Source organism: Eretmochelys imbricata, chromosome 3 (assembly GCF_965152235.1).
Source record: "Eretmochelys imbricata isolate rEreImb1 chromosome 3, rEreImb1.hap1, whole genome shotgun sequence".
In the NCBI taxonomy this organism is placed as follows: domain Eukaryota; kingdom Metazoa; phylum Chordata; order Testudines; family Cheloniidae; genus Eretmochelys; species Eretmochelys imbricata.
The window spans coordinates 156,541,640-156,556,653 of record NC_135574.1 but is presented as its reverse complement, the minus strand read 5'-3'; the positions used below and the strand labels follow the sequence as shown (position 1 = coordinate 156,556,653).

Sequence of the window (15,014 nt, the reverse complement as noted above, 5' to 3'; positions counted from 1 at the left end):
CCTACTGTAAAATCTTAGTGGAGACAAGGCATGGTAGTTTTACCATAGCATAGCTAGCCAAGGTCAGCTGTGTGTTGGGGGAGCATAGTGTTGACCTTGTGTAGGTACATGGTGGGGTAAGCTGCAGGTGCCTTGTTTAGCTTGTGTTAGTTATCTCACTGTAAAAAACACACCTTTTGGGTAGTGAAGGCATAGCCTCAGATATGGAATCTGCAGGAGATTTGCTGAGTGTCAACCTCTCACTGTCATTTCATTATTGGAAAGCTCCATTGAAATGCAAAGTGAGGGCAGAGGCTGTATTTCCTCTTCTTTGCTAGTTAATTAGCATAACAAACAAATTGGCAGAATGAGGTGCATTGGCAAGCAGGGCACCAATACATGCTGCTTTCATATTATCTGCTGGCTGCCCACTAATTAGGGCCGTGTATGGAAAGATGCATGGAGGATGTGACATGAAAGCTTCAGCTGTGCACTTCCAGTAATGAGCTCGCAATGTACAAAACCAGGCTCTTGAGAGAGTGCACTCATTAGAAACAATAGAGGGATCACTTCTGGCTGCTGCTGCTGGGGGGATAATTAACTGACCAGAACTTGCTGCTGCTCAGTGTCTTGCATATATATCATCAATGAACACTCTTTACAGCAAACTACTGAAAAGAGTGACATAAAGGGACTGATTCTTTGCTTACTGCAGGATACCAGTAATTTCAGTGGGAGTTTCTCATACCCTGTATGGCAGGGAAAGACTAGGTCCAATATGAACTAAGGCCCTCCCAATCAGCTAGTTGAAGCTGGTATTATTTGTACACATTGAGCATCATTAGTTGCAGGTGAACTGGTGTGCGTTGAATGTGGCAGCTATTTGTGCCCTGAAGAAAATATTCTGAAAAAGAAAAGGTTCCTGCTAGTGCACTCATGGTGCACAGCAGGAATGCGAGGTGGTTGTTATGCTCCAGCATGGATATGAGTCAAGTGCTCAGCAAGGTCCTCTGCACTGGGCAGAACAAAGTCACAAACCCCTTGCCCATCGACTCCCTTATTCCATCAAATGCCATCCTCTGTGTGCAGTTTGGACAAGTTTAGCTGCATGCTGACCTTTTAGTTAGGAGTAAGTTGTAGCCACACATCAGCAGTCCCAGTCAAGCAGGGATTGGGTTCCCTTGTGCCCCTGGAGCTATACTGATTTACACTAACTAAGGTATGTCTACACTAGAGAGCTTACAGTGGCGCAGCTGTACTGAGGCAGCTGTGCCTCTGCAAGATCTCTCGTGTAGCCACTCTATGCTGACTGGGGAGAGCTCTCCCGTTGGCATAATAAATCCACCCACAACAAGCAGCAGTAGAAGCTCTCCCACTGCCATAGTGCTGTGCACACTAGCCCACGTGCCAGTGTAATTTATGTCACTCGTATGTGTGTGTGTGTAATATTCACACCCCTGAGTGATATAACTTTTGCCAACATAAGTGGTAGTGTAGACATAGCCTTAGGTTCTGGCCCCAGATGTTTAGCTGATTTCCCTTAATCTGCGTTTAGCTCAACAATTCAGCAATTGCACATATAATTGCCAGTTTTACACAAATTCATGTTGGCTTTTGAGTGCACATTTTGATCCACCTGCAATTTTTGTAAACTCATTAGTGGAGTGATGCTGAAAATTTGGCTTGTATGGTGAAAAACTTTGAGCAGTTAGTTATAAGGAGTAGACAGAAATTAAGCGATAGAAGCAAGAGAGAAAAGAAGAGGAATATTTTGGAATTAGGCAAAGAGCCAATAAGTTGGAGAGATACAGTGAGTCCATGCCAGATACTAGGATCTGCTGAAGAGAACTACCTGAGATTTTTTTTTAAAGTAAAAGGAATGTTGGAATCCCCATTCCTGGAGACATAAACTAGATGGGATAAAACCCCGCCGGAGAACAAACTGAACGAACAAGTTAGGAGGTGTTTGGATCCATGCTCTTAGTCTGACCCATTTTAGAGCTGGTGTGAAATTTAGTTCTGTCTTTGAGTTAAAATTTCAAGGACTCCCCAGATCTGTGTTATTTGGATCTATTTTTTTTTTAAATCAGGCCTGTATTTAATTAACATGAGAAAATGATGGAATTGTTGAGAGAGGGAAATAGAGCTGGGTGAACCTTTTCCCTCTGGAACATTTTTTCTCGAAAAAATGCAGAGGTGGTGACCCAAAAATTTCGTGAATTCATGTTGAAATTGCCAAATTGTTTTGCTCAAAAAATAGTTTAAAAATTTCACCAAAAACTCAAAGCATTTCATTTTGACATTTTCTGTTGAAATGGTTTGATTGTTTTGAATAGAAATGACTCATCATTTCTAAATCTGTTTTACTTTTACTTCATGCTTTTAAAAGGTGAAAATCCTCAAAAACAAAATGAAATGTTTAGTTCTGCATGAAACATTTTGTTTGGATACACAACATTTTTTCAACTTATTGGTTTGCCAAAAAAATTCAAACAATTTTTTAAAAATATTTTTTGGTTTGGCCAGTGAACCAAAAAATCAGTTACTCATATAGCTGTAGTGTGAAAATCCATAGTCATTCATTTCTTTCCCAAAGCTAGAGAAGAGAGAGGACAGGATCAAAAGAATAGTCCCCAACAGTTTTCAAACCTTCCCAGGAAGAATGAGTGACTTTATAACAGCACCTGATGGACTGGACCTTTCTTAGGCCTAACACCCAGCTTTGAATCATGTGAAAAATGGTCTTGTCTGAAGCATGATTCCTCATTCAGAATGCAAAGTCAGCTCTCCATCTGGGATTCTCTTGGGTAGCCTTGTCACAGAGATAGATTACTCGGCTGTCCACATTCTTCTGCCCTTGCTTGTGACCCAGGTTGAGAACAAATTCTTTCCTTTCCTCTAGCGTGAGTATTTCTCAGCCTTCAAGCAGGCTTCCCGTCGGGAGGATGACATTGCTATAGTGACCTGTGGAATGAAAGTCCTGTTTCATGAAGGTAGCAACCGAGTCCAGGAGATTAAGCTGACCTATGGAGGAATGGCTCCCACAACTGTACTGGCAGAAAAAACTTGCCAGGATCTTATCGGCAGGTAGGAGAATCATAATCTGATCTTTTTAGCACAGAAGGGCCTCTTAGTGCAACAGTGTTCATTTTAAAGTGTTATTTTTATAGTAGCAGACCAAATTTTCTGAATCCTCACTTATGGTATATGTAAGAGGTCATGAAAAACAAGGGACAGAAGAGTGCGAAGTTTGGATAAAACCCTGCATAGATCTGGGGGTTTGTCTGACCTTATCCAGACCCCTTCATGATCTCGTGTGATTTCCAGTACTCCTTGCAAGGATTAAAGCACCCTCAAAGAACTGTGGAGTCTGTCACTGATGCTATTTCATTAAGCCATAGCCATGTTTTAGATCTGCCACTGTTTGTTTGAATATATTGATTGAGCTGGTCAAAAATAGAATTCTTGTCCTCTGAGAAATTCCGAGATTTTCAAATTTTATTTAGTCCTGAATCATGACGAAAAGCAGAAATTTCAGAATTTTTAGAGAAACGAAATATTCCGAAAATTCCCTTTTCAATTTATCATTTGGACTTTTATATCATATATAATCAAAACAAAGTTGAAATGAAACGTTTTGATAATTCCTAAATGTTGATGAAATCGTTACATTTCCGGGAGGAACTTTTCAATTTCATTGACTCAGCATCTTCTTATGGAAAAAACATCGACTCAAGGAATATTTCCAACACACCTCTGAACAGCATACTAACCCACAGAGAGCTTCCTACCAAGACTACAAAAAGAAGGATTCTGGGTGGACTGCTCCTGAATGTCAAAACAACAGACTGGACTTCTACATAGAGTGCTTCCGCTGACAGGCACGGGCTGAAATTGTGGAAAAGCAGCATCACTTGCCCCATAACCTCAGCCATGCAGAACACAATGCCATCCACAGCCTCAGAAACAACTCTGACATCATAATCAAAAAGGCTGACAAAGGAGGTGCTGTCGTCATCATGAATAGGTCAGAATATGAACAAGAGGCTGCTAGGCAGCTCTCCAACACCACTTTCTACAAGCCATTACCCTCTGATCCCACTGAGGGTTACCAAAAGAAACTACAGCATTTGCTCAAGAAACTCCCTGAAAAAGCACAAGAACAAATCCGCACAGACACACCCCTGGAACCCCGACCTCGGGTATTCTATCTGCTACCCAAGATCCATAAACCTGGAAATCCTGGAAGCCCCATCATCTCAGACATTGGCACCCTGACAGCAGGATTGTCTGGCTATGTAGACTTCCTCCTCAGGTCCTACGCTACCAGTACTCCCAGCTATCTTCGAGACACCACTGACTTCCTGAGGGAAACTACAATTCATTGGTGATCTTCCTGAAAACACCATCCTGGCCACTATGGATGCAGAAGCTCTCTACACCAACATTCCACACAAAGATGGACTACAAGCCGTCAGGAACAGTATCCCCGATAATGTCACGGCAAACCTGCTGGCTGAACTTTATGACTTTGTCCTCACCCATAACTATTTCACATTTGGGGACAATGTATACCTTCAAATCAGCGGCACTGCTATGGGTACCCGCATGGCCCCACAGTATGCCAACGTTTTTATGGCTGACTTAGAACAACGCTTCCTCAGCTCTCGTCCCCTAATGCCCCTACTCTACTTGCGCTACATTGATGTCATCTTCATCATCTGGACCCATGGAAAAGAAGCCCTTGAGGAATTCCACCATGATTTCAACAATTTCCATCCCACCATCAACCTCAGCCTGGACCAGTCCACACAAGAGATCCACTTCCTGGACGCTACAATGCTAATAAGTGATAGTCACATAAACACCACCCTATACCGTAAACTTACTGACAGCTATTCCTACTTACATGCCTCCGGCTTTCATCCAGACCACACCACATGATCCATTGTCTACAGCCAAGCTCTATGATTCAACCGCATTTGCTCCAACCCCTCAGGCAGAGACAAACACCTACAAGATCTCTATCAAGCATTCTTACAACTACAGTACCCACCTGCTGAAGTGAAGAAACAGATTGACAGAGCCAGAAGAGTACCCAGAAGTCACCTACTACAGGACAGGCCCAACAAAAAAAATAACAGAACGCCCCTAGCCATCACCTTCAGCCCCCAACTAAAACCTCTCCAATGCATCATCAAGGATCTACAACCTATCCTGAAGGACGACCCATCACTCTCACAGATCTTGCAAGACAGGCCAGTCCTTGCTTACAGACAGGCCCCCAACCTGAAGCAAATACTCACCAGCAACCACACACCACACAACAGAACCACTAACCCAGGAACCTATCATTGCAACAAAGCCCGTTGCCAACTGTGTCCACGTATCTATTCAAGGAACACCATCATAGGGCCTAATCACATCAGCCACACCATCAGAGGCTCGTTCACATGCACATCTACCAATGTGATATATGCCATCATGTGCCAGCAATGCTCCTCTGCCATGTACATTGATCAAACTGGACAGTCTCTATGTAAAAGAATAAATGGACACAAATCAGATGTCAAGATTTATAACATTCAAAAACCAGTTGGAGAACACTTCAGTCTCTTTGGTCACTCGATTACAGACCTAAAAGTGGCAATACTTCAACAAAAAACCTTCAAAAACAGACTCCAGTGAGAGACTGCTGAATTGGAATTAATTTGCAAGCTGGATACAATTAACTTAGGCTTGAATAGAGACTGGGAGTGGATGGGTCATTACACAAAGTAAAAACTATTTCCCCATGTTTATTCCCCGCCCCCGCCCCACCCCCCACTGTTCCTCTGATGTTCTTGTCAACTGCTGGAAATGGCCCACCTTGATTATCACTACAAAAGGTTTTTTTCCCCCCCTGCTCTCCTGCTAATAATAGCTCACGTTAAGTGATCACTCTGGTTACAGTGTGTATGGTAACACCCATTGTTTCATGTTCTCTATGTATATAAATCTCCCCACTGTATTTTCCACTGAATGCATCCGATGAAGTGAGCTGTAGCTCACGAAAGCTTATGCTCAAATCATTTGTTAGTCTCTAAGATGCCACAAGTCCTCCTTTTCTTTTTGCGAATACAGACTAACACGGCTGCTACTCTGAATTCTGTTGGAATGTTATTGTTGTTGATTATACGATTGCTACGGTGGCTACCAGGGGAGTGTTTTAGAGAGCAGAAGCAGAGAAGGTACTATGGAGAAATGGTCTCAATTATGCAGTTGCAGAGCACTGCACAGTTGCATCATCTCTTACTTTCTCCTTACTAAAACAGAACTCCCAGTTATGCTAGGGGTAAGGCATGAGAAATGAGACAGAGATTTGTCATTGTTTGTGAGGATGTCATGCTGAGGTGTTGGAAGGATTAGTTAGTGAATGTCTGGCAAATGTTTTGACAAAGTAGAGTGCTAGGGAAGTGCTCCATATTATTATTGTTATTTATTTATTTGTTCCTGTGCAGAGAATGGAATGAAAATCTGCTGCAGGAAGCCTGCCGCCTGTTGGCAGTTGAGATGAACCTGTCTCCTTCAGCTCCCGGTGGGATGGTGGATTTCCGACGCACGCTCACCCTCAGTTTCTTCTTTAAATTTTATCTGATAGTGCTTCAGAAATTAAACAAGTCACCCAGTGGGAATGTGAGTGCTGCTCTCCCCTTGCTGGGGTTGGAATAGAGGGGGTGAAATAAAAGACTCCACAGTAGAACTGAACCCAGACAGAGTGGGCAGATTCTCAGCACATTGTGAAAAGTGCTGTTTTCAATGCACAGGCCCTGTGCTGAGGAGAGGGTGCAGAAGGAATCCATTCTGCCAAGCCACTCTGTGTTGTAATAGTTGCTATGGCTGCTGCTGCTGCTTCTTCTGTGTAGGGTAGAGATCAGAGTATCTGCACTGCAGATCCATTAGCTCAACCCTGGCCTATGCACCCTCACTTCTCCTACAGTGGGCTCTGTAGCTGACAAGCAGGCGCCTAGGTTTCTGCTCTCTCCTCACACTGTTGTCAGAGCTGTTGCTGTCCAGAGGGGCCTGTGACAACATTGCCTCTTGCATTGTACAAAGATGGATGAGCCTACTGGGGATTGAACCCTGGACCTTCTCTGCTAAGAGCATGAGCGTCTACTGCCTGAGCTAAAGTACCTGTTGTCTAACTCCTTTATGTGGACCAGCCTGTAAAGGGGACATATCACACCACTGAACTGCTGGGTTACATCGGCAGGCTGAACCACGTTAGATGTGAAATTGCACAGTCTGGGGTGAAAGTTAGGTGAAAAAGAGGAAGAGGCCAGAGGCTACCTGGGAGACATAAGAGAAGGGAAATAGAAAACAGATAAAAGGGATGGTCATTTTTTAACATGTTTTTGGCAGAATAACCTTGAAGAGTTGGTCCCCTCCAAATACGTGAGTGCCACTGAGTTGTTTCGTAAAGATCCTGTTGCCAATGTCCAACTCTTCCAAGTAAGTAGCGATATGCACACAGTCCAGGCTTGCCTCCTCCATGAGTCCAGACTCACTGTATTCTATTTCACCTCCTGAGCATAGCCAGCATTTGTCCTTGCCTGGATTCTGTCACAGTTGAGATCTTTACTGATGCTTTAAGCACTTCCTTACTGGAGTACTATGATGTTTTCTCCTCTAGGTTCCCAGAAACCTGATTGTCTAAGTGTATGACTCCCAGCAGGCTGCAGCTAGAGAGCTCTTTCTGTTCAGCTCCATCGTCCCCCCCATCCTTGTCAAATTTACTGGCTACCCATCCAGTTCCAAATTCAATTCAAAACTGTGCTTCTGCTTCCCAAAGATCTTGGGCTGGCTCCCTTCTACCTCTGTCCTCATATCCACAAACACCCCCTGCCTGCTAACATTAACCCACCACTCACTGCCAGTTCTGCTCAGCAGAGAGAGGGGAATATGCTTTTAAATTTGTACTCTCCCATGCTAGGCCTCCCTTCAAGCTGTTGGGTCATGTCAAAGAACACTTCAAACCTTCTCTTCTCCTTAGCTTAGAGTTGTCTTTAAGCCGAATTTCTCTGCCCCACCTCTGTTTCTGTCACAGCATCTTCCTGTTCCACTCTCATACACACTCACCCATATTTACTTTCCCTTTCCCCACTCCAGCTGCTTCCTACCTCCCTCATCACTGTCATAGGAGATGTCTTCCCCTAACCCCACCCCATCTGGTTACCCTATGGTAGGAGCAAGGATACCTAGTGTGTGTTTTGCTACAGGAAGTGCCTGCAGGACAGTCTGTGGAAGATATGGTGGGACGGCCCGTGGTGCACCTTTCAGCAGCCAAACAGGCATGTGGAGAGGCTGTCTATTGTGATGACATGCCTTGCTATGAAAACGAACGCTACTTAACGCTGGTCACCAGCACGAAAGCCCATGCCAAAATTATGTAAGTGCCCTTTCTGTGCACTGGCGTTTGTACTGTGTACTGTGAACTCTTAGGACTCAAGCATCGTCCAGACCACCGGCCCTGTTTCTCCTCAGAGGTGGTTGCTTCTCAGTGGTTGATAAATAGATCTATTTATTATGTTTATGTCACATCATTTGTCCCAGAGGAATCCCAGGTTTCATACACAGAGATTAGTCCTGGCACTATTAGTCATACCTGGAGTGTGACATAGCAGCTGGGAGGGCAATTTAGGTAGGCAGAATATAACTGGCTAGTAGGTCATCACATCAAACCACAATCTATCTCTTGCAAAAAGTGCCATGGGATCTTTAAGAACCATAATGATCAGAAGGCCGAAACAACGTTATGTCTTATCTGAAAGACGTATATTACAGTATTGTCTGGGGAAGTAGATTAATTCAGTGGTTAGGCATCAGACTGGAAGTCAAGAAACCTGGATTCTCTTTCTTGTGTGAACTTAGGCAAGTCACGCCACATCTCTGTGCTTCAGTTCCCCTCTGTAAACAAAGATAATAGTATGTACCTACCTTTTAGAAAGCACTTTGAAATTAATATATTAAAACCATTACATGAGTATTTAATGGTTATTTCCTGTATTAACCATAATAATAGACATTCCCATCCTCCTTAGCATGCATTTGTCTGGCAGTCTGGAAAATATTGGTGTTCTAAGAGTTCATTGATGACTGAAACACCTTTGACTGGCTGTAGCTGAAAACAGAATTCTACAGAAAAAGGTTTTAGCTAAATGTCATTGTCAGTGGTCACTAAAAAAACCATTTCATCAGACTGTTGGTTTACAGGATTTTAAATTGTAATCACACTTACAGGCAAGTGTAAATGGTGTACAAGCGAGCTGAAAAATGGCCCCAACCAACCCATTACAAGGAGCTTTCTCTGTGTATATCTATTTATCTAACTAACTCAGATATTTTGTTTATGCATTCTCTTATTGGTTAACGATTCATGTAGTAGTGAGTGAGATGCTTATCTCTCAGAGTAGCATATTGTAAAAGGATCTAAATATATTCCTTTATGGACTACTAATTTCTTAACGTTGAGAACAACCAGCCAGTCTGAGTGTTTGACCATCCTGACCCCTGGATTCTGTGGGCATAATTCTTCACTGCCTTGCCCCTTGTGTAGCCATTTACACCTATGCTAAAGGGGTACAAAGTGTTACCATTCTGATCTGGCATCATTCTACACCTGCCCTGCACACCTGTGAATGACTGGACAGAGGGCAAGAGAGTCAGGGCAGAAAATCAGGCCCTGTAGAATCTTTAATATGCCATGTAAATTTATAGTGCCATGTACAAGAAAAATAATAATTCTCTGCTGTTGGTGTTCCTCACTTGTTTAGTTCTATAGATACAACTGAAGCCCAGAGTGTCCCCGGTTTTGTGTGTTTCATCTCTGCTAAGGATATTCCTGGGAGTAATGTCACTGGGGTTGCTAATGATGAACTTGTTTTTGCTGATAACACGGTATGTAGTTTCTTATCCTTTTTTAAAAAGTTGTCTGTATGGAGTATAAAAGGCCAGGAAATTGTAGGGTTAACTACTTCTGGGGAAGTTCTCCACAATATGTGGAGTGAAATCTTGACTCTGTTGATGTCAGTGGCAGTTTTGACATTAACTTTGGTGGGGCCAGGAGTTCTGCCCCTGAATGTTCTTCTTTAAACTGCAGACAGCTGCAACAAACTCGCCCAGTCCTGTTACCGGTAACAGAAGGTGCCATGTTGTCACGCAATGGGATATGAGTATTTACTGACTTCCCCCTGTGTGGGTGACTCTTAAGCCCCAGGTTGGTGGCAACAAATCATTAAGCTGGATTTGCACCAGTGTAGATAAATATTTCTCACTGTGCTTGAATATCAGAATATTTCTCATTGTACTTGAAGCTGGTTTTAATTGATTTGCTCAAAAAAATATGATGCACAAAAAGAAATCAATGTGAGCCTTTCAGTGATTTATTACAGTGAGTATTAGAATCACTTTTTATGCATAGGTCACTTGTATTGGCCATGTCATTGGTGGAGTGGTTGCAGACACACATGAACATTCCCGAAGAGCTGCTAAAGCTGTAAAGATCAAATACGAAGATCTCACACCTATTGTCACCATTCAGGTAGGATGGCACAGATTTGATCATATGGTTAGTCAGCCTAAGACCCCATTATGCCCGCTTCAGTCCTGTTTTCCTGAATATGGCTAATTGGATTGTTGTTGTTGTTGTGTATTAAGTCACTCATGTTTTTAGCCTTTGTGACATAGCTCAACCCTGATGGGTGTGGTAGAAGAGCCTAAATAAAACAAAATAAAGCTCTGATATTATATTGGTTGGGAATGGAATCATAGCACTGGAAGGGACCTTGAGAGGCCATCTAGTCCAGCCCCCTGCACTCATGACAGAACTAAGTGTTATCTAAACCATCCCTGACAGGTGTTTGTCTAACCTACTCTTAAAAATTTCCAATGATGGAAATTCCACAACCTTCCTAGGCAATTTATTCCCATGCTTAGCTACCCTGACCGTTAGGAAGTTTTTCCTAATGTCCAACCTAAACCTCTCTTGCTGCAATTTAAGCCCATTGCTTCTTGTCCTATCCTCAAAGGTTAACAAGAACAATTTACCTCCCTTCTCCTTGTAGCAGCCTTTTATGTACTTGAAAACTGTTATGTCCCCCCTCAGTCTTCTCTCTTCCAGACTAAACAAACCCAATTTTTTTTCAATGTTCCCTCATAGGTCATGTTTTCTAGACCTTTAATAATTGTGTTGCTCTTCTCTGGACTTTCTCCAATTTGTCTGCATCTTTCCTGAAATCTGGCACCCAGAACTGGACTCGAGTTGAGGTCTTATGAGCACAGAGTAAAGCAGAAGAATTAATTCTTGTGTCTTGCTTACAACACTCCCGCTAATACATCCCAGAATGATGGTTTGCTTTTTTTGCAAAAGAGTTGCACTATTGACTCTTGTGTAGCTTATGATCCACTATGACCCCCAAATCCCTCTCCATAATACTCCTTCCTAGGCAGACATTTCCCATTTTGTACGTGTGCAATTGATTGTTTCTTCCTAAATGGAATAGTTTGCATTTGTCCTTATTGAATTTCATCCTATTTACTTCAGGCCATTTCTCCAGTTTGTCCAAATCATTTTGAATTTTAAAGTACTTGCAGCCTCTCCCAACTTGGGATCATCTGCAAACTTTATAAGTGTACTCTCTATGCCATCATCTAAATCGTCAATGAAGATATTGAACAGAACTGGACCCAGAACTGAGCCCCACAGGACCCCACTCGCTATGCCTTTCCAGCTTGACTGTCAACCACTGATAGCTGGCTGGAAAACTGTTCCAGAGAGAAGTTATCACCCACCTTGTATTTCCCTAGTTTGTTTTTGAGACGGTCATGTGAGACAGTATCAAAAGCCTTACTAAAGTCAAGATATACCACATCTACTGCTTCCCCCCATCCACAAGGCTTGTTACCCTCTCAAAGACAGCTATTAGGTTGGTTTGACACAATTTGCTCTTGACAAATCCATGCTGACTGTTACTTATTACCTTATTATCTTCTAGGTGTTTGCAAATTGATTGCTTAATTATTTTCTCCATTGTCTTTGCGGGTACAGAAGTTAAGCTGACTGGTCTGTAATTCCCCAGGTTGCCCTTATTCCCCTTTTAATAGATGGACACTATATTTGCTCTTTTCTAGTCCTCTGGAATCTCTTCCATCTTCCATGATTTTTCCAAGATAATTGCTAATGGCTCAGATATCTCCTCAGTCAGCTCCTTGAGTATTCTAGGAATACTCCAGTACAGTAGTTCCCAAACTTGTTCCGCTGCTTGTGCAGGGAAAGCCCCTGCTGGGCCAGGCCAGTTTGTTTACCTGTCGCGTTGGCACGTTTGGCCAGTGGCCACGGTTTGCTGCTCCAGGCCAATGGGAGCTGCTGGAAGCGGCGCAGGCCGAGGGAGGTACTGGCGGCCGCTTCCAGCAGCTCCCATTGGCCTGGAGCAGTGAACCGCGGCCAGTGGGACCTGCAGTCGGCCAAACCTGCCAATGCGGCAGGTAAACAAACCGGCCCGGCCCGGCAGCGGCTTTCCCTGCACAAGCAGCGGAACAAGTTTGGGAACCACTGCTTCAGTACATACCATATTGTCTAATATGAAGGCAGTGGTCCAAGTTCTGTAAAAGATCGCAGTCAGTGTGAAGTCACTAGGTTTGTACCAGGGGTATATCAGTACAGAATTTGGCTCATTTTCAATATTCCGGGCCTGATTCAGATTGCACACCTGCTTTAGACAGGTGAGACTTCATTGGGGTTACTCCTAATGTGCAGCGGTGTGAGAGGAAAATGGAGCCCTCTCACTACCTTACCGTATTAACTCTATGTGAGATTTTGCAGAACATTTTGCCTCTTTTCTAAGACTAATGAAATTAAGAAAATGGCCCTTGAAACTTACTTTAGACATTTCTGTTGACACATTGAGGACAAACCCATGAAAATACATTCAGTTAGCTAGTTTCCAAAGCAGAAGAACTCTGTGTATAAACAATTCATGACCATAGCATGTGTTTCTGATGATACAAGCAAATGTCAATATTGAATCATAAATCACCACTGGATAAGAGAAACTAACTGTTGCTAACAGTACTTATAATACTTAAATAAGAATTCTAAGGATTTAAAGTTACCATGGGATTCTAGTGAATTTTGTAATGATCAGTACTGCATGTCCATGTGACTTGTCACATGAAATGGGTTTATCTGACTGTACAGGCATAAAGCGGATAGATATATAGATATCTTTCATTGACACTGCTTGAATGTAGCTCTTCTTGTTTTTGGAGTATTTTATGAGGAAGTTACCTTGTGAATTCACAAACTGTATTTGAAAGTTGTTCATTTTTGGAGGCTATCAGATAACTGATGCGACCTTTGGTATGAAAATGTCAGATCATTTAAGGGCCCAGATTAGAGCTGGTCAAAACAGTTTTTTTCCAAATGGAATTTTTTGACAAAAATGAAAGCACTGAAAAAAATAAAAAACAAAATATTTAGGCTGAAAATGGGAGTTGTAATTTGCTTCTTATGGCCCTATTCTCTTCATGAGCTGGGATCCCTCATGGGACTATATCTCCCATAATGCATCACTGTCTCCCTGTCTTGCTGAAGGAAAGATATGCATCACGGGGTCCCTGTCTGTGATGCATTATAGGGAATATAGTCCAGCCGGGGATCTCAGCCCACAGAAAATAATGGGAACATGATGAGCAAATGACAACTCCTATTTTTGGCCAAAACACAAACAAACAAAAAAATACAATTTTCCGCAGAAAGCAGACATGTCACAATTTTTTGTTGAAACCCAATTTTCTGTCAAAAGACAATTTAGATGGAAAATTTTCGACGAGCCTTAACTCAGATATCAACAGGCCTTTACAATTAAAAATTTAATAAGTCTCAAGCCAGTTTTCCTGGCTTTGTCCCACAAACTTCCTCTTGAATTAGAGAAAAGTACTGATGCCACTCTAGTTGAAATATTTTGATCTACTGTCTTTCCAGGAAACTTTAATGTGTAACTATGTTTTCCCAGGAAGCTATTGAGAAACAATCCTTTTATAAGTCTCCAAAGAAGATTGAGAAAGGAGATGTCCAGAACGGATTTGAAGAATCCGATCATGTTGTGGAAGGTGAGCACAAATATATCAACTCTATTTTTTGAGCAGATATAGCTTCTTAGCCTGCAACCTTCACATGAGAAATCCCATTGAAATCAAGAGAAGCAATTGCATGAGTAAGATTTTATCAAGTGAATAAGGCTTGTTGGACTGGGCGCAAGGTTTCATTTTACTGAAAATAACTTTGTGTAAATAGACAATGGGTAAAACTTTCAAAAGTTCCGATGTCAAATTTTCTAAAGTGACTTAGACACATTGGCTTTGTTCACCTGGAGAAATTGACTGGAACAGATCCCTGTGTGAACACTATTTTGGAATAAAAGTCACTTAATTATCGGCTAATTAATTACTTCACTTAGCAACTTTTATTCAGAAATAGAGTGCCCACACAAGGAACTATTCCGGAACAGTTTATTCCAGTCTGTTTCTCCATGTAGATAAGGCCTCAGGAGCCTGTGTCTCCTTGAAAATCAATGGATTTAGGCTTCTAAGTGCCTAAATCCCTTTTGAAAATGGGGACATAGTCCCTTTTAAAAGTTCTTGTGACAAATATGGAGCTGTCCTGTAGTAATTTATTAATATTATATATTGGCCTCGTGTCACGGGGTGCACTCACCACTAGGGCGCCTCCTCCTGGCTGCTCTGGGGATTAGCTCTATCCAGGTGCTGAACCTTCCTATGGTGGTCTTTCCACTCATCTTCTTCTCTCATCCTATGGCCCCTCTCACTCCAGAAGCTGCAGCTTCCTTTTCATGACTCGGCTTTCCAGTCAGGTCACTATGATCCTCCCCTTCTGGTGTACCAAAGTCTTTCAAGGCAAACTGTCCCAGGCTGTCCGCTCTCTGCCATCTGGAGTGTGCCACTTCCTCAGTGACTGACAGGGGAACCCGGGCCTGTCC

The 15,014-nt window shown here is 42.6% G+C and overlaps 1 protein-coding gene across 2 annotated transcripts in view; it reads left to right on the top strand.

Moving 5' to 3' along the window:
- The window catches only part of XDH (xanthine dehydrogenase), a 79,450-nt gene that overhangs the window by 34,644 nt on the left and 29,792 nt on the right, over positions 1–15,014 (top strand). For both annotated transcript variants that reach the window (XM_077813660.1, XM_077813659.1), the window contains exons 15-21: positions 2,882–3,066; positions 6,480–6,654; positions 7,381–7,470; positions 8,238–8,407; positions 9,792–9,915; positions 10,439–10,558; positions 14,031–14,127. In XM_077813660.1, coding sequence (XP_077669786.1) covers positions 2,882–3,066; positions 6,480–6,654; positions 7,381–7,470; positions 8,238–8,407; positions 9,792–9,915; positions 10,439–10,558; positions 14,031–14,127 — 961 coding nt within the window. The remainder of the gene's footprint in view (positions 1–2,881; positions 3,067–6,479; positions 6,655–7,380; positions 7,471–8,237; positions 8,408–9,791; positions 9,916–10,438; positions 10,559–14,030; positions 14,128–15,014) is intronic.